At 42.5% G+C, this 26496-nt stretch overlaps 1 protein-coding gene across 1 annotated transcript in view; it reads right to left on the minus strand.

The window, feature by feature from the left end:
- The window catches only part of MTHFD1L (methylenetetrahydrofolate dehydrogenase (NADP+ dependent) 1 like), a 336729-nt gene that overhangs the window by 32689 nt on the left and 277544 nt on the right, over nt 1-26496 (minus strand). Inside the window, exon 27 of the mRNA XM_069769141.1 lies at nt 25482-25578. Coding sequence (XP_069625242.1) covers nt 25489-25578 — 90 coding nt within the window. The 3' untranslated portion in view covers nt 25482-25488. The remainder of the gene's footprint in view (nt 1-25481; nt 25579-26496) is intronic.

Here is a 26496-nt window from a genome sequence, read left to right on the forward strand (position 1 = left end):
TAGTGCTCTGCACCGTTCATTATTGCCCCATTAATGATCCATAGAAAGCTGTGTTATATAGAATGCTCTGCAAAAAAAATAAAAATAAAAAAGACATACTCACCTCTCTTGCTTGCAGCTCCTCAGCGTCCCGTCTCGGCGTCGCCGTCTCTCCGCACTTACTGTTCAGGCAGAGGGCGTCGCGCACACTAGTACGTAATCGCGCCCTCAGACCTGAACAGTCAGAGCCAGAGGACGGGAAGACGCAGCGGCGCTCGGCGTGTGGAACGTGAACAGGTAAATATGTAATACTCACCTGCTCCCGGCGTCCCTGGCAGCTTCTCCATCTTCCGGACAGATGGTCTCCGGCGCCCGCAACTTCTTCCTGTTGTAAGCGGTCACGTGGGACCGCTCATTACAGAAATGAATATGCGGCTCCACCCCTATGGGAGTGGAGTCCATATTCATTACTTTAATGAGCAGTCCCACGTGACCGCTGAACAGGGGATGAGCTGCGGCACCGAAGACCGTGGGACGGGCAGGGGGAGCGCCAGGAGCGCCGGGACTAGGTGAGTATATGACAGTCCTCTCTCCCTCTCACCCGCCGACCCCACCACCGATCATGACTCGAGTATAAGCCAAGAGGGGCACTTTCAGCCCAAAAATTTGGGCTGAAAATCTCGGCTTATACTCGAGTATATACGGTACATTTTTGCACCAGAAGCAGTGTGAAAAACTGGTGGAAAGCATGCCAAGACACATGAAAGCTGTGATTAAAAATCATGGTTATTCCACAAAATATTGATTTCTGAACTCTTCCCGAGTTAAAACATTGGTATCGTTGTTTCTAAATGATTATGAACTTGTTTTCTTTGCATTATTTGAGGTCTGAAAGCACTGCTTTATTGTTTGTTTGTTTTTTTTTATTTTGACCACTTCAGAAAAACAAAAAACAAAATTTATTGCTTGGAAATTCGGAGACATGTTGTCAGAAGTTTATAGAATAAAAGAACAATTTACATTTTACTCAAAAAATATACCTATAAAAGAGAAAAATCAGACAAACTGAACATTTTGCAGTGGTCTCTTAATTTTTGCCAGAGCTGTATGTATGTATGTATGTACGTGTATATATATATATATCTATATAATTGTCTAAGCGGTACTTCTGTCTGTCTGTCTTTCTGTCTGTAACGGAAATCCCACGTCGATGATTGGTCGTGGCTGCCAAGTCATCTGGGTAATTTTGCAATGCATCGCTGGGAACGGAAGCTGGCGGCAGCAGCGCGCGCATCGGGACAGCTTAGCTGGGCGCTGGCGGGTGAGTATATCACTATTTTTTACTTTTTTTTTTTAAACAGAGATATGGTGATTGGTCGTGGCAATGGTCGTGGGCATTTTGCGACTTGGATTTCCATGACAGACAGAGGCTGCGACCAATGAATATCTGTGACAGACAGACGGACAGACAGAAAGACAGACAGACAGACAGACGGAAGTGACCCTTAGACAATTATATAGTAGATAAATATATATAAGAAATATGGTGCAAATTGTGAGGCAGTGAATAAATGCAAATAAATCCAATTGAAGTACAAAAATGTGTGAGTGTATAAACCTAGCCCACATGTACTATATACCAGAACCAAGGTATATAACTAACGATGATGTATGTACTATTCAGAGTAAAAGGTAAAAGAGAGGGGCCAAAGTGTATGTCATACGACTTAGGCTACGTTCACATTAGCGTCATGCGACGCTGCGTTGCCGACGCACGACAACGCATGCGTCATGCGCCCCTATATTTATCATTGGGGACGCATGCGTTGCGTTGTCGTGCGTTTTCAGTAAAACGCACGACGCATGCGTCGTTTCACCGCACCTGAGTGGCGTCGGAGACGCTACCATGTTGCATTTTTGTAGCGTCCAAAAACGCATGCGTCGCACTTGCGTCGCCATTGCGTTAAAATCTCCATTGAAACACATTGACAACGCACTTGCGTCGCGTGTGTGCGTCGTTACATAAAATTAAACAAAAGGTGTCTAGACAGTGCAAACTGTGAGAAAAACATCCCCCATATATAAAGAAAATTTTTGGATTGTTTGTCACTTCTGCAGCAGGCTACACAACAGTCTACATCAGACCAGACACACCAGAGCAACTGTTTTCTCATCCGCTGTCCACAGATGTAAGTATAGAATGATTCTGTGCATTTTCTACATGTGTTTTAAAATTATTTTTGCAAGTTGTGTATTATATTCTGCACTGTTTAAAGATAGTGTGGTATTTTTAGTCTGGTTGTGATGTATGGCGTTGTATAGGATGGTGTTTCATTGTCTGCGGCCTTGATTATTGTTCTTTCCAGGATAGAATTTTAGTTTCCATTTTTTGGTTTGGTGGTGTTTTTTGTATTCAGTTGTGATGTTTTATTCTTGCATTATATGATGGCGTTTAATAGTCTCCGGCCCTGACGGTTTTATTGTAAAGTATGGTAGTGTATAGAATTATTCTGCGCCCTTGTTACATTTAATAATTTTTTATTGCAAGTTGTGTATTATGTTCAGCACTGTGGTTGTGTAAAGACATTGTTGTATATATCTGGTTGTGATGTATGGCGTTGTATGTCCTTTTATTGTCTCCGGCCCTGTCGGTTTTATTGTAAAGTATGGTGTGTTATTTGTTAATTTTTACCTTTCAAAAATTTATTGTATTTTTTTGGGTTGCTTGCTCAGTGCATTACTGTACTTTTAAAAAAAAAAAAAACACTCTTAGTATTACTACATTGGGTCTGTTGTAGATTAGTTTTCTTATCTTTAGGCTTTTGTTTACTCTGGCATTGGGTTGTCTCATTGGGTTGTCTCAGCCATTGTTTCTTTAATTTAATCAATGTTGCAGTGTTGTTTGCTCAGCGTTAGTAGTTGGAGTGCAATGTTCTTTGTGGTTTAAATGAAAAGTTTTTTTTTTTTTATATTGCTGGATTGTGCATAGGAGCATACGATCAATTATTTTGTTCTTTATTTCAGAATTGCATTTGTCATGGCCAGCGGCAGCGATTCCAGCCACACCCCACCGCTGAGGAGTCCGGTGAGTACATGATCTACTATTACTATATTCGCTGTCATTTGTAGATGGGTCACTCAACTTTTTTGTAAACTATTTTGCAGGCTTCTTCAAGTGAGGAGGAGAGCCAGGAGGAAGAGAGGGAGCAGCAGCAGGGACCACGGGGCCAAGCTGTGGTTGCAGGACGGAGAGTAAGTTTTTATTTCAAACCTATTTATTTTTGTGGTTTATTTATTTTTTTTTTGCGGGTATGGGGGGTGGTGGGATGGGGTGGTGTTGTGTGTGGTAGGTGGCGGTGGAGGAGGTAGGGACAACTTTTATTTATCTTGCAAAAATTAATATTTTCCATTTTTTCTAGGTTTCACAACGGGCCCTGGATGAACCCCTGGACATAGACCTCATGGTGGCATCCATAGAGGAACGGGGCCCGTTGTGGGACAGCCGTGACCACCGGCACGCGGACCAGGGCATATTGCGGCGTCTGTGGAAAGAGGTGGCACAATTGCTGTGGGATGGCTTCGACAGCGCTTCCTCCACGGTCCAAGCTAGTTTTCGTAAGTATTTCCAAAATGCTGCTGTGACCCATCATGCCAGGATTACATAACCGTCTGTGATGTCTTCTATTGGTATTGCACACGGTTGCGTAATCGTTGTCAATATATTCTCTTAATTTTTTTTTAATTTTTTTATTTATTTATACACAGTTAGAAAACTGAGGACCAGATGGCGCTCCATGAAGGACCGTTTCAAGAGGGGCCTGAAAAAGGAGGGACAGGCCCGTAGTGGTGCTGCGGCTTCAAGGACCTCGGTGTACAAGTATAACCGTATACTGCAGTTCTTGCGACCGGTCCTTAAAAGCAGAGAGTAAGTATAGTACCTATGCACACACCTAGTTTTTACAACATTCATATTCACATACTACATTCCAGCCACGTAGCTTATTGCCCAGCCATTTATTTTGGCAAGTACAAAGTATAGAAATGAACAACAAAAGGCAAGTTCACCGAGGCGTGAAAAGTTAAAAAATACATACTTTTATCCTCTTCAATCTTAAGCAGAGGATGAAACATCAGCACAATACAATAGACACTATCTACGCGTTTCAGGTGGCAGGGAGCATCAGACCTGAAACGCGTAGATAGTGTTTTTATTGTATTGTGCAGATGTTTCATCCTCTGCTTCTGATTGAAGTGAATAAAGTATTTTGTTTTTACTTTTCACGCCTCGTTGACCTCGAATTTAGATTCATTTCTGGTCTTCTCACACTTGACACAGCGGCTCCCTTCTGGGATTACTACAATGGTGAGCTTGACTAGCAATTTCCCTGAAATCTGAAGTATACAGAACACAGAAAGATAGTAGATTGGCCATGCCCAGCCAATATTTCATAGTGGAGTAGTATAGTGCCTATCCAGGTGTATCCCAGATTTAGTTATACACAAAAAATTAAAATATTATAGACACGGCAAACATTCCACTGCAAGGCAGGTTATGTTCCCATGGTTGCTCAGCTCGCAGGACCTGTGATGACGTCTCGGTCACATGACCGTGACGTCATGGCAATTCCAACGTAAGCATAATTGTCTGGCGTTACAAACCGCAACCATGGGTGACTATTTTGAATTAAATAAATGCATTTTTTTTAATATTGATGGTGCATATGCAGTGTCAATATTAAAAATCGGTTAATATTAATGGCGGTAATGGTTACCTGACGGTAAAGTTAATTAATGACTCATGTGAAATGTGATATTTAGTATACTAATGCTTTCCTTATGTTTTCACAGAACACACAGCAGCACCCGCGAGACTGTCCGACCCTCTGGAGCGGTCCTTCGTGAAGCGCCATCTGAAGCGTCGCAGCCATCCCACAGCGAGAGCAGGTCTGCACCACCACAATCTGGCGAACCGGCAGCCGGCCCATCAGATGTTCCCCTGGCCGAGGCCTCTGTCGCTCCTTCCTTCGGGTCTTCCCGACAGCGTCAGCGGGCCTCGGACAGGGCGGTCATGCCCGAATTTTTACATTTGAGCACCGTATTTCAGAATGGTTTCAAGGCGCTGTGCGATAAAATGTCCAATATCGAACGGCGTCTTGAAAACATCGAAACGGATCTCGCGAGGCCGGCCAAACATTTTTTTAATGCCATTCACAACGGGATGGTTGAACATCTTACGCCGGAACTCCAGATTTCGGTCATGCAGGGCTGCAACAATGTTTATGTCACTGCTCTGCAGCAGGCTCGGGTCATGCAGTCAGCGACAAATGTGCCCACAGTACCATCGCTGGCTGCCATGACTCCGACTCCTGCTGCAGAGCACCACCACAGAGCTCCGCGTGCCGAGGGCCACCGCCACCGCCACCACAGAACAGAGCCCCAAAGGTCGGAGCAAGACAGGCCTTCAAGGGCACACGGGCACAGACGGGAAGCTGACCCACACCCAGAGGGAGAGAGGAGGAAAAAAAAGAAGACGACGACGACAAGTACTACGACCTTGGCTATGGCTGCTCCCACAACTACCACCAGAACACAGCCTGGGTCGACCCGGAGCACACCAAGTACCCAGGCTGGGTCTACACGGAGCACACCCAGTACCCAGCCTGGGTCTACAAGGAGCACAACTTCACAGCCTGGGTCGACCCGGAGCCGGAGTAGCCAGCCAAGGACACTGGTCGTCCCTCCTCCTCCCTCACCTCCTGCTTTGTCAGTCTCGCCACCATGGATTGATGTCAGCATCCCGTCAAGTGTCATTGACTATGCTGCTGCTTCCTCCCCCTCGTCCTCCTCCTCGGTCTCCTCCACACCCACCAGAAGTGAGGGATATCAATCCCCTTTAGTTGTGGATGTGGATACCCCCTAATTAAATTTCCCTATGTTTTTTCCTGTCCGTAAATAAAAGTTATTTTTTTTTAAAAAATTGGTTTTTATTGTCTCAAATAAAGTTTGCACCAAATCACACCTTGCGCCGTATACACAAATATTGTCTTTGTAACACCTGATGTGCAAGGTCTGACAATATTTTTTTCATTTTTTTTTATTAATTGTTTTATAGGGCTGGCGCTCATTGTACTATCAGCTGTTACAAACACAACCAGCATTGCTCAATATGTCAAGTTTAAAATGTACCATCACACAACGATTTCAGTATAGATAAAGTTGGTTTTTTTGTGTAACCAACGTTATCTTTTCTGTAATCGTAAAACGATTGAGCCCCTGCTGTGAGATTTTTGGTGTCAGCGAATGATTAGGATTTTTTTTTGGTACCCACGCTGTCATTGTTGGATCGGCGAGTTAGACACCGATCCAGCGATGTCTTTATTTTAAAATAGGTAATATTGGGTTACTAGCGCAGTGTTTTAAACACTCAAATAAAAATTAAACAATACCCCACAAATATAAAAAGGTGTCAACCACGTCCCTCGCCGTCATCTTTCCGCAATGACTGACACTGTGATTCCCGCCCGTAAAGCAGAGCACACCGTTGACTAATTAATAATAAACGCTGTGCTGTGGTTTAGGGCTGGCACAGTACGGAAAGCTGACGGCGATGAACGTGTCACACATCGAAATAAAATGGTTTTTTGTATTTTTAATAACTACATTTACAATGGTAAACATCGTGAGTGCGGCCATGCGCTTCATAACATTACCCAGATTACACGGGTCTTGCTCTTTTTTGGTCGCTGGAGAGCTGTCTGTGTGACAGCTCTCCAGCAACCACGCGACAAATAAACAACGATCACGGTCCGGTCGTATCACTGGTCGGTATCGTTGGATAATAGTTTTATTAATGTACCTTAAAGGGAACCTGTCACCTGAATTTGGCGGGACTGGTTTTGGGTCATATTGGCGGAGTTTTGGGGTGTTTGATTCACCCTTTCCTTACCCGCTGGCTGCATGCTGGCCGCAATATTGGATTGAAGTTCATTCTCTGTCCTCCGTAGTACATGCCTGCACAAGGCAAGATTGCCTTGCGCAGGCGTGTGCTATGGAGGACAGAGAATGAACTTCAATCCAATATTTCGGCCAGCATGCAGCCAGCGGGTAAGGAAAGGGTGAATCAAACACCCCAAAACTCCGCCAATATGACCCAAAACCAGTCCCACGAAATTCAGGTGACAGGTTCCCTTTACAAGATTGCACCTTGTGCAGGCATGTACTACGGAGGACAGAGAATGAACTTCAATCCATTATTGCAGCCAGCGTGCAGCCAGCGGGTAAGGAAAGGGTGAATCAAAAACCCCCAAACCCCGCCTCCATGGCTGAAGATTGTTCCCTCCAAATCCAGGTGACAGTGTCCCTTTAATAAAAAAGTGTGAAACAACTGAAAATATGTCTTATTTTCTAGGTTCTTCAAAGTAGTCACCTTTTGCTTTGATGACTGCTTTGCATACTCTTGGCATTCTCTTGCTGAGCTTCAAGAGGTAGTCACCGTAAATGGTTTTCACTTCACATATGTGCCCTGTCAGGTTTAATAAGTGGGATTTTTTGCCTTATAAATGGGGTTGGGACCATCAGTTGTGTTGAGCAAAAGTCTGGTGGATACACAGCTGAATAGACTGTTAGCTGCTTTTTTCTTGCCATAATACAAATTCTAAGTAAAGAAAAACGAGTGGCCATCACTACTTTAAGAAATGAAGGTCAGTCAGTCCAAAAAATTGGAAAAACTTTGAAAGTGTCCCTAAGTGCAGTTGCAAAAACCATCAAGCGCTACAAAGAACCTGGCTCACTTGAGGACCACCCCAGGAAAGGAAGACCAAGAGTCACCTCTGCTTCTGAGGATAAGTTTATCCGAGTCACCAGTCTCAGAAATTGCAGGTTAACAGCAGCTCAGATTAGAGACCAGGTCAATGCCACACAGAGTTCTAGCAGCAGACACATCTCTACAGCAACTGTTAAGAGAAGACTTTGTGCAGCAGGCCTTCATGGTAAAATAGCTGCTAAGAAACCACTGCTAAGGACAGGCAACAAGCAGAATAGACTGGTTTGGGCTAAAGAACACAAGGAATGGACAATAGACCAGTGGAAATCTGTGCTTTGGTCTGATGAGTCCAAATTTGAGATCTTTGGTTCCAACCACCGTGAAGCATGGAGGAGGTGTGATGGTGTGGGGGTGCTTTGCTGGTGACAGTTGGGAATTTATTCAAAATTGAAGGCATACTGAACCAGCATGTTTACCACAGCATCTTGCAGCGGCATGCTATTCCATCCGGTTTGCGTTTAGTTGGACTATCATTTATTTTTCAAAAGGACAATGACCCCAAACATACCTCCAAGCTGTGTAAGGGCTATTTGACCAAGAAGGAGAGTGATGGGGTGCTACGCCAGATGACCTGGCCTCCAGTCACCAGACCTGAACCCAATCGAGATGGTTTGGGGTGAGCTGGACCGCAGAGTGAAGGCAAAAGGGCCAACAAGTGCTAAGCATCTCTGTGAACTCCTTCAAGATTGTTGGAAGACCATTCCCGGTGACTACCTCTTGAAGCTCATCAAGAGAATGCCAAGAGTGTGCAAAGCAGTCATCAAAGCAAAAGGTGGCTACTTTGAAGAACCTACAATATAAGACATTTTCAGTTGTTTCACACTTTTTTGTTAAGTATATAATTCCACATGTGTGAATTGATAGTTTTGATGCCTTCTGTGTGAATTTACAATTTTCAGTCATGAAAATACAGAAAAATCTTTAAATGAGAAGGTGTGTCCAAACTTTGGTCTGTACTATATATATATATATATATATATATATATATATATATATATATATATATAATTGCCTAAGGGTTTTTCCGTCTGTCTGTCTGTCTGTCTGTCTTTCTGTCTGTCCTGGAAATCCCGGCTCTCTGATTGGTCGAGGCCGCCAGGCCTCGACCAATCAGTGACCGGCACAGCATCGACGTAGAAATCCCGCGTCTCTGATTGGTCAAGGCCACCAGGCCTCGACCAATCAGCAACGGGCACAACGACGATGATGTCATAAAGGACGTAGAAATCCCGCGTCTGATTGGACGGGCACAGCGACGATGATGTCATAAAGGACATAGACATCTCACGTTTATGATTCAGTGACGGGCACAGTATCGACGTAGATGTCATAATGGTTGCCGTGGTGACGATGATGTCATAAAGGTTGCCTCGATCAATCAGCGACGGGCACAGTCTGCCGCGAATTCTGGAATCATCATTGTCCATATATTCCGTGGACATGCATATTCTAGAATACCCGATCATATAATATAATATTATATATATATATATATATATATATATATATATATATATATATATATATATATATATATATATACACACACACACAGTGGGGCAAAAAAGTATTTAGTCAGTCAGCAATAGTGCAAGTTCCACCACTTAAAAAGATGAGAGGCGTCTGTAATTTACATCATAGGTGGACCTCAACTATGGGAGACAAACTGAGAAAAAAAAAATCCAGAAAATCATATTGTCTGTTTTTTTAACATTTTATTTGCATATTATGGTGGAAAATAAGTATTTGGTCAGAAACAAAATTTCATCTCAATACTTTGTAAAATATCCTTTGTTGGCAATGACAGAGGTCAAACGTTTTCTGTAAGTCTTCACAAGGTTGCCACACACTGTTGTTGGTATGTTGGCCCATTCCTCCATGCAGATCTCCTCTAGAGCAGTGATGTTTTCGGCTTTTCGCTTGGCAACACGGACTTTCAACTCCCTCCAAAGGTTTTCTATAGGGTTGAGATCTGGAGACTGGCTAGGCCACTCCAGGACCTTGAAATGCTACTTACGAAGCCACTCCTTCGTTGCCCTGGCGGTGTGCTTTGGATCATTGTCATGTTGAAAGACCCAGCCACGTTTCATCTTCAATGCCCTTGCTGATGGAAGGAGGTTTGCACTCAAAATCTCACGATACATGGCCCCATTCATTCTTTCATGTACCCGGATAAGTCGTCCTGGCCCCTTTGCAGAGAAACAGCCCCAAAGCATGATGTTTCCACCACCATGCTTTACAGTAGGTATGGTGTTTGATGGATGCAACTCAGTATTCTTTTTCCTCCAAACACGTCAAGTTGTGTTTCTACCAAACAGTTCCAGTTTGGTTCCATCAGACCATAGGACATTCTCCCAAAACTCCTCTGGATCATCCAAATGCTCTCTAGCAAACTTCAGACGGGCCCGGACATGTACTGGCTTAAGCAGTGGGACACGTCTGGCACTGCAGGATCTGAGTCCATGGTGGCGTAGTGTGTTTCTTATGGTAGGCCTTGTTACATTGGTCCCAGCTCTCTGCAGTTCATTCACTAGGTCCCCCCGCGTGGTTCTGGGATTTTTGCTCACCGTTCTTGTGATCATTCTGACCCCACGGGGTGGGATTTTGCGTGGAGCCCCAGATCGAGGGAGATTATCAGTGGTCTTGTATGTCTTCCATTTTCTAATTATTGCTCCCACTGTTGATTTCTTCACTCCAAGCTGGTTGGCTATTGCAGATTCAGTCTTCCCAGCCTGGTGCAGGGCTACAATTTTGTTTCTGGTGTCCTTTGACAGCTCTTTGGTCTTCACCATAGTGGAGTTTGGAGTCAGACTGTTTGAGGGTGTGCACAGGTGTCTTTTTATACTGATAACAAGTTTAAACAGGGGCCATTACTACAGGTAATGAGTGGAGGAAAGAGGAGACTCTTAAAGAAGAAGTTACAGGTCTGTGAGAGCCAGAAATCTTGATTGTTTGTTTCTGACCAAATACTTATTTTCCACCATAATATGCAAAAAAAATGATAAAAAACAGACAATGTGATTTTCTGGATTTTTTTTTCTCAGTTTGTCACCCATAGTTGAGGTCTACCTATGATGTAAATTACAGACTCCTCTCATCTTTTTAAGTGGTGGAACTTGCACTATTGCTGACTGACTAAATACCTTTTTGCCCCACTGTATATGTATATATATATATATATATATATATATATACACATACATACACACACACACACAGTGCCTTGCAAAAGTAAAGTATCCGACCCCCTTGAACTTTTCAACCTTTTCTCACATATGCTTCAAACAAGAATACCGAATGTAAATTTTTGGTGAAGAATCATCAAGTGGAACACAATTGTGAAGTTGAATTAAATTTATTGGTTATTTAAAAGTTTTGCGGAAAATCAAAAACTGAGAAGTGGGGCATGCAATATTATTCAGTTGTAAATATTTATTCATTACATAGTGGAATGTATTGAGAAAAATAAAACCTAAAAATGATCAACGTAAATCACAACTAATATCCCACGGAGGTCTGGAGTTGGAATGATGCTCAAAATCAAAGTGTAAAGTGAAGTTATAGGCTGAATCACCTTCAGTGGAAATGCATCAAGAAGAGGAAATGATGCTCAGTAGTGTGTGGCCTCCACATGCCTGTATGACTTCCCTACAACGCCTGGGCATGCTTCTGATGAGGCGGCGTATGGTCTCCTGAGGGATCTCCTCCCTGACCCGGACTAAAGCATCTGCTAACTCCTGGACAGTCTGTGGTGCAACGTGACATTGGTGGATGGTGCGAGACATGATGTCCTAGATGTGTTCAATCAGATTCAGGTCTGGGGAATGGGCAGGCCAGTCCATAACTTCAATGCCTTCATCTTCATGCTGACACACTCCAGCCACCTGAGTTGTGGCATTGTCCTGCATTAGAAGGAACCCAGGGCCAACCGCACCAGCATATGGTCTCACAAGGGGTCTGAGGATCTCATATCAGAACCTGCTTTCATCTGCGAAGAGCACAGGGCGCCAGTGGCGATTTGCCAATCCTGGTGTTCTGTGGCAAATGCCAAGAATCCATCACGGAGTTGGGCTTTGAGCACAAACCCCATTTGTGGACGTCGGTTTCTAACCATTTGTGCAGACACATGCACATTTCTGGCCTGCTGGAGGTCATTTTGCAGGGCACTGGCAGTGATCCTCCTAATTCTCCTTGCACAAAGGCTGAGGTAGCGGTCCTGCTGCTGGGTTGTTTCCCTCCAACGGCCCCCTCCATATCTCCTGGTGTACTGGTCTGTCTCCTGGTAGCGCCTCCAGCCTCTGAACACTACGATGACAGACACAGCAAACCTTCTTGCCACAGCTCGCATTGATGTGCCATCCTGGATGAGCTGCACTACCTGATCCACTTGTGTGGGTTGTAGAGTCTTTCTCATGCTACCACGAGTGGGAAAGCCCAACAAACATTCAAAAATGACCAAAACATCAGCCAGAAAGCATTTGTACTGAGATATGGTCTGTGGTCCCCACCTACAGAAGCATTCCTTTATTGAGTGTGTCTTGATAATTGCTAATAATTTCCATCTGTTGTCTATTCCATTTGCACAACAGCATGTGAAATTGATTGTTAAACAGTGTTGCTTCTTAAGTGGGCAGTTTGATTTCACAGAAGGTTGATTTACTTGGAGTTATATTCTGTTGTTTAAGTGTTCCCTTTATTTTTTGAGCAGTGTATAATGTGTGCATAAACAAAAAAGATCAGCTAATTTTTTTAAAAACATCAGGTGCAATGTAAAAGGTTGGCCAAACTTATATATGCCATTGTAACATAACTGGATTTAAACAATGGTCATCTTCTGTTGACAATCTTTCTTTTTTTTTTAATCTGCCATATTAATTACAATAAGCAAAAGGTATTTGGTAATTTATATATGGTTTTGTATATTTTGTATATCTACCAGTCAATAAAAGAAAGACACGAAACTAAAGGTACCGTCACACTAAGCGACGCTGCAGCGATACCGACAACGATGTCGATCGCTGCAGCGTCGCTGTTTGGTCGCTGGAGAGCTGTCACACAGACAGCTCTCCAGCGACCAATGATGCCGGTAACCAGGGTAAACAGAGTTACTAAGCGCAGGGCCGCGCTTAGTAACCCGATGTTCACCCTGGTTACCGTTGTAAATGTAAAAAAACAAACACTACATACTTACATTCCCGGTGTCTGGTCAGGTCCCTCACCTTCAGCTTCCAGCACTGACTGAGCGCCGGCCGTAAAGTACAGCGGTGACGTCACCGCTGTGCTCTGCTTTACGGCTGGCCGGCGCTGACCAGTCAGTGCGGGAAGCTGAAGGCGAGGGACCTGACCAGACACCGGAAATGTAAGTATGTAGTGTTTGTTTTTTTACATTTACAACGGTAACCAGGGTAAACATCGGGTTACTAAGCACGGCCCTGCGCTTAGTAACGTTTACCCTGGTTACCAGTGACGACATCGCTGAATCGGCGTCACACACGCCGATTCAGCGATGTCAGCGGGAGATTCAGCGATAAAATAAAGTGCTGGACTTTCCCCAGCGACCAACGATCTCCCAGCAGGGGCCTGATCGTTGGTCACTGTCGCACATAACGATTTAGTTAACGATATCGTTGCTACGTCACAAAAAGCAACGATATCGTTAACAATATCGTTATGTGTGAAGGTACCTTTAGCAAACCTAGGAAGAAAATTGTATGAATACAACAAGCACATGATCCAAAGAAATTAAGTTTAAGTTAATTATGTTAATAGTGGACTAAATCCCACTGTCAGCCTTGTGACTGAGTCATGAGAACCCAGCAATGTTATACAACAACAAAAAATGATGAATAGTGGGATTTACAATTACTGTTAATTGTTTCAGCTGTAAAAATAAGAGTCACACTGGCAGCCATAAGTATAGGTCTCCATATGACATGAAATACTAAGTTACTTAATACTTCTATATTGCTTTTGGATATGCTCTAGTGCAGGGGTTCCCAACTCCAGTCCTCAAGGCCCACCAACAGGTCATGTTTTCAGGATTTCCTTAGTCTTGCCCAGGTAATAATTGCATCACCTGTGCAATGCAAAGGAAATCCTGAAAACATGACCTGTTGGTGGGCCTTGAGGACTGGAGTTGGGGACCCCTGCTCTAGTGTTATAGCTGATCAGTGGATATACACAGTTCAAAAAAAAAATAAACAATTAAGGGAGTACTTAAAGGTTATTCCCCCCATTTCCAACATCCTATGCCAAAATGTAGTAGCTGTAATAATAATAATAATATTAGCAAATACCTCCAATTAGAAATGTCCTGTAGTTTTTCTGATTTGCTCTGTCTCTTTCAGGCATTGCAGGACTTTAGGTATGACCACTAGCAACTAGCTGTCACTATATCAGTGGTCATATCCATGGATACCTAAGATCCTGCAATGCCTGCACATGAAAAAAAGAGGCAGCAAATCAGAAAAACTTTACTACAGTTCTAATTTTAGATATTTGCTAATATTATTACACTTACTACATATTTGGATAGGATCTTGGAGAAAGGAATACCCCTTTAAGTAACACATTGAATCTAGATTAAATATTCAAGTTGAAAAATGACTAATAAACATTGAGATATACAATAAAAATAATTATCTTGTGGTGCAGTGCCATAGGAAGCAAAATATCACCATAATATGCTAACCAGTTTAAATACAGACTTTTCATCATCTTGTGTTATTAAACCTCTATTATACTTCTGCTACATTGCTGATCTACTAATAATTTTGACAAGCTCAAAAGCCTTTTCTTGCCAGACAGATTAGAAAGAGATGACAATCGATGCCGTATTAATGGATCTGTTGCCCATTAACTCTAATGCTAAAAAAAAATGGATTCGGCAGAGATCAGTTAGTGCATAATGGACTACAAAGTTTTGTCAGCATAACTTTTTTCCTAATGGATTTCTGCTGGATCCCTTCTAACAGATCATAACTGGACATGTGAACATAGCCTAAAATGTTAGCTCGTCTCAGTAATTCATTTGTAATCTTGCCTGATGAAGGAGCCCATGTGCTCTGACTGCTTACAAATTTTTTTCCAAGTTAGTTAATAAAAGTATCACTTCTACAATACTTTTGTCTTATTTGGGCATAAACGTACTTGCATAGATTGTTTAAATTGTGTACATCAACAGTCAATAAAAAATAAAATTAACGAACTGAAGGCAGGATTCTAATTCACCCCTAACATCATAGTAAAACATTTAAACCCAAGATTGATCCAGTTTGTGCAAACTTCATCACAGCAGTGCAAAATGTGACTCTTATAAGTATTGTGTATGCACTTTTTCACCACCACCCCCATGTGCCTGTCAATGGCAATGGCATCAATGTCTTCATAATCAAGAAACTACCTACACACTCTCTCTCATGATGTGGAGTTTAGAGTGACCCTCTAAGGATATGCATCCCTATAACAGACTAACATATGCTCAGTGTAAACCTGTCCTTATCTGTGAAAAGAACAGGGCACAAATGGTGAAACTGCCAATGTTAGTGTTTCTATTGAATGATAATCAAGATGCAATGTTGGGTTGAGTACTAGTATCGCAACAAGATGTCGGGCCTAGTGATGAGCGAATGTACTCATTGCTTTGGTTTTCCAGAGCACGCTCGGGTGACTTCCGAGTATTTATGACTGCTCGGAGATTTAGTTTTCATCGCGGCAGCTGAATGATTTACAGAGCAAAGTACTGCAGTGCGCAGGCGCCGGGCCTCTATGACCTTTCCGGCGCCAGTACTTTGCTCTGCCCTCAACAGGGCAGACAAAGTACGCCTCCGCCGGAGCCGCAGCGTGAAGACCAGAAGAGGACGTCATGGAATGAAGATAGGAGGCGCCGGAGCGGACCTGAGACGCCCATCGGACCGGACCACAGCGGGACCGCCCCTGGGTGAGTATAATATAACCTCTTTTTCTCCTCTTTCAGGTAACATCGGGAGCTTATCTACAGCATTACAGAATGCCGTAGATAAGCCCCTGATGACGGTGAGCTTACCTCACCATCGATTTTGGGGGTGACAGGTTCCCTTTAAAAGAAAACTACAATTTCTTTGATAAATAACATTGAGCATAAAATATGAAAAGGTATTATTAGTATTTATTATGCTCAGAATATAAGATTCCCATCGGTATGTTTTGGGAGTGTTGGAGAAAACCCACACAAACACGGGGAGAACATAAACTCCTTGCAGATGTTGTTCTTTGTGGGATTTGAACTCAGGACCCCAGCGTTCTGGCTGCAAGGCTGCAGTGCTAACCACTACTGATCCAAAACATGCAATGGTCGGGTTTCCAAGAGAATACATATAGATAATGCAACAGAATGCAATAAATTACCCACCGCCAGTGGTGTTATCCATTAACATAGTATAATCCTGCTTGTGTCAGTTCCAGCCTCCATTATTATTATAGCTTATTATTGATTCTGGACTTCCCATACATTAAGCACACAAACTGTAGTCACACATTTGCCTGTTGGGTTATAGGTTATATTTCGTTTTTAGCTTAATGGAGTAAAGAGAAAACAAAATCTGTTTTTTTAACCATTTTAGACAGGAAAGATTAGTGGAATTCAATATGCACTTTGCCAGTCCTTAAGATGGGAAAATGTTTTTACCTTTTGGAAACTTGCTCAGACTAGAAACAGTTCTAAATGGCAAGTAGCGAGAAATCATAATGGCATGTGGGATGCAGAAGGCATTAGGTTTTATATCTCCAGCATCTCAGGCATGCAAGTCTATTAAATACTGTATAATAAGAGAGCATTATTAAAATACCTGCAACTCTTCTGGATGAATGGGAAACAATTTCCAGAGATCGAATCCAAAATCTAAGAAAATCCTTCCCAGAAGAGTGAGCGCTTTCTGCTGCCCGTGGGACACTAACCTATGTATTTATACCTGTTGATTTAGAATGGGACGTTATAAAATCCCCTATAGGTATAATTATCCCAAATCTGTTGTAGATAGAATGTGTTTGGAAATTGTACCAAGCGGCTAATGATTTTATTTCTTGTACCAAATGGCTGAGTATTTGCCTTTTTTTGGGGGGGGGAAATATAAAAACCACATTATGGTGAAATCTTTGTGCGCAAGGGACAAGGCCGATTTTCAATATTGGATGCTCTTGATTTACGGATCATCAAGTGGCACGGCATTGAAGACAAGCAAACCATGCAGATCACTGCTTGGAATCAGGAATACTTCCAGAAAATCATAGTCTCTTAACACAATTTACTGTGCAATTCACAAATGTAAATCAAACCTCTATCATGTAAAGAAAAAGCCATATATCAACACAATCTAGAAACGCTGCAATTCTCAGAGCCAAAGCTCATTTAGAAAAAAAATGGTAAAAAACAGAAAACTATTCTGTTGTCAGATAATCAAAATGCAAAACTCTTTCTGAAAACCACAGAGCATCCAGCTTGTTATCAGCGCAGTTTGTGCATTGGTGATGGTATGGCGTTGCATTAGTGCCAATGGCATGGGAGCTTACACATCCTGAAGGCATTATAAATGCTGAGCTTTATATAGAGGTTTTATGAGAACATATGCTCCCATCCAGACAATGTCTATCTCAGGGAAAATGTTACATATTTCAGCAACGCAATGCTAATCCACATACTATGCTCATGATTTTCAGTGATCAACTGGCCACCTGCAGACCAGACATTTAACCAACACAAAATATTTGGCGCATTATGAACCCCCCCAAAAAACACAGCAGTGATGACCCCAGACTGTTGAGTTTCTAGTATCCTACATAGAAAAGAATGGGTCAACATTCCTCTCCCAAACCTCCAGGAATAGGTCTCCTCACTTCAAGATATTTACAGATTGTGGTTAAAATAAGAGGGGATGCTACACAATGGTGGACATGGTCCTATCCAAACTTCAAGATGGGTTGCTGCCATTAATTTCTACAATCGTTAATTTTTTCAAATAAAATGGAAAAATGTCCAATCTTCAACTTCTGATCTGAGGTTTGTTATGAATAAAATATGGATATAAGATTTTCAAATCAATGCATTTTTTGTTTTCTTTACGTACGCAACTGAGGCAACTCTATGGTGTCCAATGAGTTTACTGCAACGGAGAATATGCCAAGTGTTTACTCTACGAGGTATTAAAGGAGTTTTACACCATATGAAAAGCCAAGTACATCCAATTTCTCAGACAAGAAGTGTTAATCTGTAACAGTTGAGCTTTAAATTTAAGGACATAATATTAAATTATATGGAACTTCGTTCATTATTTTTAACTAGCTGAAGAGCCCGGCGTTGCCTGGGCATAGTAAATATCTGTGGTTAGTTATAGCACGTCACTTCTCTTATTTTCCCATCACGCCTCTCATTTTCCCAATCACATCTTTAATTTTCCCCCTCACATCTCTCATTTTCTCCCTCACACCTCTCATTTTCTCCCTCACTCCTCTCATTCCCGCCTAACACTTGTCATTTCGACCTCACATCTGTCATTTTCCGATCACTACACTATTTTCCCTCACTCCTCTCATTTTGCACTCACACCTTTTCATTTTCACCTCACACCTCTCATTTTCACCTCAGTATATACATGTTTGTCATTTCCCTTATATATAGTATACACCTGTATGTCATCTCCTGTATATAGTATATACCTGTATGTCATCTCCCCTGTATATAGTATATACCTGCTGTGTGTCAACTCCCCTGTATATAGTATATACCTGTATGTCATCTCCTATATAGTATATACCTGTATGTCATCTCCTCCTATATATAGTATATACCTGTATGTCATCTCCTCCTATATATAGTATATACCTGTATGTCATCTCCTTCTATATATAGTATATACCTGTATGTCATCTCCTCCTGTATATAGTATATGCCTGTGTGTCATCTCCTCCTGTGTATAGTATATACCTGTATGTCATCTTCTATATATAGCATATACCTGTATGTCATCTCCTCCTGTATATAGTATATACCTGTAGGTAATCTGCTCCTGTATATAGTATATACCTGTGTGTCATCTCCTCCTGTATATAGTATATACCTGTATGTCATCTCCTCCTGTATATAGTATGTACCTGTATGTCATCTCCTCCTCTATATAGTATATACCTGTGTGTCATCTCTCCTGTATATAGTATATATCTGTGTGTCATCTCCCCTGTAAATAGTATATACCTGTGTGATCTCCTGTATTAGACCTCGTTAACACGTTATTTGCTCAGTATTTTTACCTCAGTATTTGTAAGATAAATTGGCAGCCTGATAAATCCCCAGCCAACAGGAAGCCCTCCCCCAGGCAGTATATATTAGCTCACACATACACATAATAGACAGGTCATGTGACTGACAGCTGCTGTATTTCCTATATGGTACATTTGTTGCTCTTGTAGTTTGTCTGCTTATTAATCAGATTTTTATTTTTGAAGGCTAATACCAGACTTGTGTGTGTTTTAGGGCGAGTTTCGTCTGTCAAGTTGGGTGTGTTGAGTTGTGTGTGGCGACATGCATGTAGCGACTTTTGTGAGATGAGTTTTGTGTGGCAACATGCGTGTAGCAACTTTTTGTGTGTCGAGTTGCATGTGACAGGTTAGTGTAGCAAGTTGTGTGCAGCAAGTTTTGCGCATGGCGAGTTTTGCGCGTGGTGAGTTTTATGTCTGGTGCCTTTTGAGTATGTGCAAGTTTTGTGTGAGGCAACTTTTGCATGTGTTGCAAATTTTGTGCATGTGGCAATTTTTCCGCGTGTGCAAGTTTTGCATGTGGCGAGTTTTCCATGAGGTGAGTTTTGCACTTGTGGCGAGTTTTGCGTGAGCCTAGTTTTTGCATGTGGCGAGTTTTGCGCGTGGTGAGTTTTGAGCTGCGACTTTTGTGTTTCGACTTTTATGTGGCGAGGTTGGTATATGTGTGGTGAAATGTGTGCTGAGGGTGGTATATGTGTTCAAGCACGTGGTAGTGTGTGGCGCATTTTGTGTGTGTGTTCATATCCCCATGTGTGGTGAGTATCTCACGTCGGGGCCCCACCTTAGAAACTGATCGGTATATACTCTTTGGCGCCATCGCTCTCATACTTTAAGTCCCCCTTGTTCACATCTGGCAGCTGTCAATTTGCCTCCAACACTTTCCCTTTCACTTTTCCCCATTATGTAGATAGGGGCAAAATTGTTTGGTGAATTGGAACGCGCGGGGTTAAAATTTCACCTCACAGCGTAGCCTATGACGCTCTCAGGGTCCAGACGTGTGACTGTGCAAAATTTTGTTTCTGTAGCTGCGACGCTTCCAACACTTTTCCTTTCACTTTTTTCCCCATTATGTAGATAGGGGCAAAATTGTTTGGTGAATTGGAACGCGTGGGGTTAAAATTTCACCTCACAATATAGCCTATGACGCTCTCGGGGTCCAGACGTGTGACTGTGCAAAATTTTGTGGCTGTAGCTGCGACGGTGCAGATGCCAATCCCGGACATACATACACACATACACACATTCAGCTTTATATATTAGATGTACTAGAGGCCTTTTCAAAGGAAAGCTCATTTTTGCTGACTATGTCGTGGACTACTGCTCTTAAAGAACCATGCACAATAACCATGAGTTATTACAATGGTACAAACACTTTATCCTACTTCTGCAATTGTTAGACACTGCCACTATATTCATCGAAGTGGCGCTGACAGCAGAAGGAGGTGGTGACTCTTTCCAGGCTAGGTGGCATGTAATACACTTTACTAAATTCTGCTAGTGCTTACAAGGTGGGAACTTGCAGCCCGCACCGGCTCGCCAATAACTAAAACATTACCAAAGAGTTTCTCATCATCCTGCCCCAGCAAACCTTCTGCAGACCAATAAGCAAGCCAGTGTGGCAGTGGTGCAAAGCACCATATTTAAATCTCCAAAGCAAAGTCAGTTCTTGTATTTATATTCCTACACTGGCGTGGTATTGTGGATTGAATTTGTGTTATCCGATTCTTGTTCCTGGATTTCACCCTTGGACGGTATGATTTCCTGGATATGAATTCGGCTATCCCCTTGACTATGCACTTGTCATACTTGTTCAGGTCTCTTCCCTAAACTTGTTTCACCATCCAGCAGTTACTCCTTGAACATAACCCAGGGGACTCTCGCAGTACCTCACACCCTCAACCTCTTTTGGGCAAGCCGTTCCAGAGGATATGACAAATGACATTTACAGATTTATAATTTGTATGCAATGGCTTCCCTGTCTTGCCTGACTCTCCCACAAACAGTGGGTACGGAAAGTATTTAGACCCCTTTAAATTTTTCTCTCTTTGTCTCATTGCAGCCATTTTGTAAATTCAAAAAAGTTCATTTTTTCTCATTAATAATGTACACTCTGCACCCCATCTTCACTGATAAAAAAAGGTAGTAATGTTTGCAAATTTATTAAAAAAGAAAAACTGAAATATCACATGGTCATAAGTATTCAGACCCTTTGCTCAGTATTGAGTAGAAACACCCTTTTGAGCTAGTACAGCCATGAGTCTTCTTGGGAACAATACAACAAGTTTTTCACACCAGGATTTGGGGATGCTCTGCCATTCTTCCTTGCAGATCCTCTCCAGTTTCATCAGATTGGATGGTGAACGTTGGTGGAAAGCCATTTTCAGGTCTCTGCAGACATGCTCAATTGGGCTTAGGTCAGGGCTCTGGCTGGGCCAGTCAAGAATGGTCACAGAGTTGTTCTGAAGCCACTCCTTTGTTATTTTAGCTGTGTGCTTGGGGTCATTGTCTTGTTGGAAGGTGAACCTTCGGCCAAGTCTGAGGTCCAGAGCACTCTGGAACAGATTTTCATCCAGGATATCTCTGCAATTGGCCGCTTTCATGTTTCCTTCAATGACAACCAGTCGTCCTGTCCATGCAGCTGAAAAACACTCCCATAGCATGATGCTGCCCCCACCATGTTTCACTGTTGGGATTTTACTGGGCAGGTGATGAGCAGTGCCTGGTTTTCTCATCAGACCAGAGAATCTTATTTCTCATAGTCTGGGAGTCCTTCATGCGTTTTTTAGCAAACTATGCAGGTTTTCATATGTCTTGCACTGAGGAGAGGCTTCCGTTGGGTGGAGGGCTGCAGTGACAGTTGACTTTGTGGGACTTTCGCCCATCTCCCTACTGCATCTCTGAAGCTCACCCACAGTGATCTTGGGGTTCTTCTTTACCTCTCTCACCAAGGCTCTTCTCCCACGATTGCTCAGTTAGGCTGGACAGCCAGGTCTAGGAAGACTTCTGGTCGTCCCAAACTTCTTCCATTTAAAGATTATGGAGGCCACTGTGCTCTTAGGTACCTTGAGTACTGCAGAAATTCTGCTGTAACCTTGGCCAGATCTGTGCCTTGCCACAATTCTGTCTAAGAGCTCCTTGGCCAGTTCCTTTGACCTCATGATTCTCATTGGGTATCACATGCACTGTGAGCTGTGAGGTCTTATATAGACAGGTGTGTGCCTTTCCAAATCCAGTCCTATCAGTTTAATTAAACACAGCTGTACTCCAGTGAAGTGAGTTGAACCATCTCAAGAAGGATCACAAGGAAATGGACAGAATGTGACTTAAATATGAGTGTCTGAGCAAATGGTCGGAATACTTATGACCATGTGATTTCAATTTTTCTTTTTTTTTTTATTAAATTTGCAAAAATGTCTATATTTATTTACTTTTCAGTCAAGATTGGGTGCAGTGTAAATTAATGTGGAAAAAAAAGGGTGGGGATCACCATACATACTTACATGCCAGCAAAACCCATCGATATCAGCAGTTTTGGTCTCTGTTACTCTAATGTATATGGGGCTTAAGGTTGAACTCACACATTCATATTATACATCCTCTGCTCAGACCACAATACACAGGTCCATTGTGCTTCCTGTCCCAAGAGGATGAGTAAGACTACCTTCCTGTCGTGCTGTCATGAGATGTCCTGGGAAAATTTAGTTTTTTCCTCAGAAATGTGGTTTTCATTTTCACAAAGGTAGCAGGAGAAATTGGGCCATATCTTTTTGGGGCAATTTCTCCTGAGTAGAGAGATACCTCATACAGTCATGGCCAAAAGTATTGACACCCCTGCAATTCTGTCAGATAATACTCAGTTTCTTCCTGAAAATGATTGCAATCACAAATTCTTTGGTATTATTATCTTCATTTAATTTGTCTTAAATGAAAAAACGCAAAAGAGAATGAAGCAAAAAGCAAAACATTGATCATTTCACACAAAACTCCAAAAATGGGCCAGACAAAAGTATTGGCACCCTCGGCCTAATACTTGGTTGCACAACCTTTAGCCAAAATAACTGCGACCAACCGATTCCGGTAACCATCAATGAATTTCTTACAATGCTCTGCTGGAATTTTAGACCATTCTTCTTTGGCAAACTGCTCCAGGTCCCTGATATTTGAAGGGTGCCTTCTCCAAACTGCCATTTTTAGATCTCTCCACAGGTGTTCTATGGGATTCAGGTCTGGACTCATTGCTGGCCACCTTAGAAGTCTCCAGTGCTTTCTCTCAAACCATTTTCTAGTGCTTTTTGAAGTGTGTTTTGGGTCATTGTCCTGCTGGAAGACCCATGACCTCTGAGGGAGACCCAGCTTTCTCACACTGGGCCCTACATTATGCTGCAAAATCTGTTGGTTGTCTTCAGACTTCATAATGCCATGCACACGGTCAAGCAGTCCAATGCCAGAGGCAGCAAAGCAACCCCAAAACATCAGGGAACCTCCGCCATGTTTGACTGTAGGGACCCGTGTTCTTTTCTTTGAATGCCTCTTTTTTTTCTCCTGTAAACTCTATGTTGATGCCTTTGCCCAAAAAGCTCTACTTTTGTCTCATCTGACCAGAGAACATTCTTCCAAAACGTTTTAGGCTTTTTCAGGTAAATTTTGGCAAACTCCAGCCTGGCTTTTTTATGTCTCGGGGTAAGAAGTGGGGTCTTCCTGGGTCTCCTACCATACAGTCCCTTTTCATTCAGACGCTGGGTTGACACTGGTAGTACGGGTCGACACTGTTGTACCCTCGGACTGCAGGGCAGCTTGAACTTGTTTGGATGTTAGTCTAGGTTCTTTATCCAACATCCGCACAATCTTGTGTTGAAATCTCTTGTCAATTTTTCTTTTCCATCCACATCTAGGGAGGTTAGCCACAGTGCCATGGGCTTTAAACTTCTTGATGACACTGCGCACGGTAGACACAGGAACATTCAGGTCTTTGGAGATGGACTTGCAGCCTTGAGATTGCTCATGCTTCCTCACAATTTGGTTTCTCAAGTCCTCAGACAGTTCTTTGGTCTTCTTTCTTTTCTCCATGCTCAATGTGGTACACACAATGACACAGGACAGAGGTTGAGTCAACTTTAATCCATGTCAACTGGCTGCAAGCCCTCTGTTGAGGGCAGAGCAAAGTACTGCAGTGCGCAGACGCCGGGCCTCTCTGACCTTTCCGGCGCCTGCACACTGCAGTACTTTGTCTGCCCTCAACAGGGCAGACAAAGTACGCCTGCGCCGGAGCCGTGGCTGAAGATCAGAAGAGGACGTCTTGGAATGAAGATGGGAGGCGCCGCAGCGGACCAGAGACACCCATCCGACCAGACCAGCAGCGGGACCGCCCCCTGGGTGAGTATAATCTAACGTCTTTTTCTCCTCTTTCAGGTAACATCGGGGGCTTATCTACAGCATTACAGAATGCTGTAGATAAGCCCCTGATGCCGGTGGGCTTACCTCACCCGCGATTTTCGGGGTGACAGGTTCCCTTTAAACTTCCCTTAAACAAAAAGGTAAAGATTTGGATTTCCTAGACTATCGCGATCAAGCCATATCATCACAATCTCTATCTTTCACCCTTAATCCTCAAAAAACCAGGAGAAAAAAAGTACTTTTCTTCTCAAAACCAAAATACAGCATATGGAAAAACTGTAAAGATTATAGCAGCTGGCACTTAAGCAACATCTTATAAGCTAAGGATTTAGTCAATGGCTATTGCAGTCGCATGTGACGCCATTCCAGCCTGCTACTCACATTAAGATTTAGATCACGGTAAACACGTTAGCCCATAAATAGCAAGAAATCTCATTTAGTGTCCTATGAAACTGGTACTTAATGACAGAGTTTCACTGCTGCGCCAATTTCCATTTCTAAGTACTTAGAAGTTATGAAGCAGGATGCCATTTTGCTAAATAGTACTTTGAACAATATGAATGGGACTCAGAGGCGGTTACTCAATTCAGTTAAAGGAACAATATTCTTTAGACAAGATTAGTGAACAAAATTATTAAGAATCCTCAAATCTACTATTAACAAATATATGGAGCTAGAAGGAGAATGACTGAACAATGTCCTTCAGTTTACCATTCAGAACACCAACATAAATGATGTTTTATAATGTCTTACGTATGCGAGCTTATAGCTTGCATGGAGTCATGGGCAATTCAGGTGCCAGTGTACAGACCTTGCCATGTTAAAGGACCTTAGGACTTTTGGGGACTCTTCATCTCTGTTGAAATAAACGCTATAACTTTGACCTGATGGAGTAACAATACTTAGAAAAATAGAATGGGATTGAATAAAACCCTGACATTAAATTCGTCCCTTAAAACTTCTGAATTGAAAATGGATAATAAAAAAATAAATACTTTACCTCTGGCTTAAAACAATCCTTTTACTTCTTCAGTATCAGGATCAAGATCAATGTCGTAGAAACAAGGTCTTGTAGGTAGCCCTGGCATGGTACTCATCTGTGGGAAAAAGGAAAAATAAATTAATTGTATTTTTACTGATCTGTGACATTGCCCATATAATAGGCTCATATGGTATTAGGCTTGCCTAATTTAATACAGAAGCAAATAAAGGTGTTTTTTTGTGTTCTCTTACGACTACACAAGAGAAACCGTGGCATGTCCTGCTGCATAGAACAGCAGAGCATGGTTAATCCTGCAGCAAAGTATAAGTGGAAAGGCTTAGCTGGGTGTAGAGTATGCAGCCAACCGGTCAAGGACGTGGGTGGAAAGGGCCTCGACTTAAAACGAGTCTGTAAGCAACCACACCAATGGAACTTTCCCCACCATAGAAAGTGACATTTGGAGACATGCCTTTCGATTCTGCTTGAACCAGGACACACAACCAGTAACAAAAATGTAGATTGAGTGTGTTCAATATTAATGGAATGATTTGTGAAAACACAACCAAGTCAAAGTTCAGCTCACTTTTCTGACCTTAAAGAGGTTGGCCACTACCTTTTTCTTGATGGCCTATCTTTAAGACCCTGCTGATCAGCTGTTGTAGTCAGCGGTCAGAAGCTGTTGGATGCTGCTGGAATATAGCAGGTCGATCAAAACTCTAGTGGCCGCGGCCAAGTAATACAGATCCACCCCATAATTCAATAGAATAAGGCTTGGATCTGCAGTACTCGGCCACAGCAACTATAGAAAACATGGAGCAGCAGTGTAACAGCAGCATCTGAGAACATCAGGGTGCTCCCAGTGATCAATGTTGATACTGGGTGTTCACCTCACAATCTGATATTGATGGCCTATCCTAAGGGTATGCCATTAATATAAAAAAAAAGGTAGTGGCCATCACTTTAAAATGAGAATTTGCCAAATAAAACACACACACACACCTCGGAAGGAAATGATATATGCACTGCAGGAAAA

Source organism: Ranitomeya imitator, chromosome 5 (genome assembly GCF_032444005.1).
Source record: "Ranitomeya imitator isolate aRanImi1 chromosome 5, aRanImi1.pri, whole genome shotgun sequence".
NCBI lineage: Eukaryota > Metazoa > Chordata > Amphibia > Anura > Dendrobatidae > Ranitomeya > Ranitomeya imitator.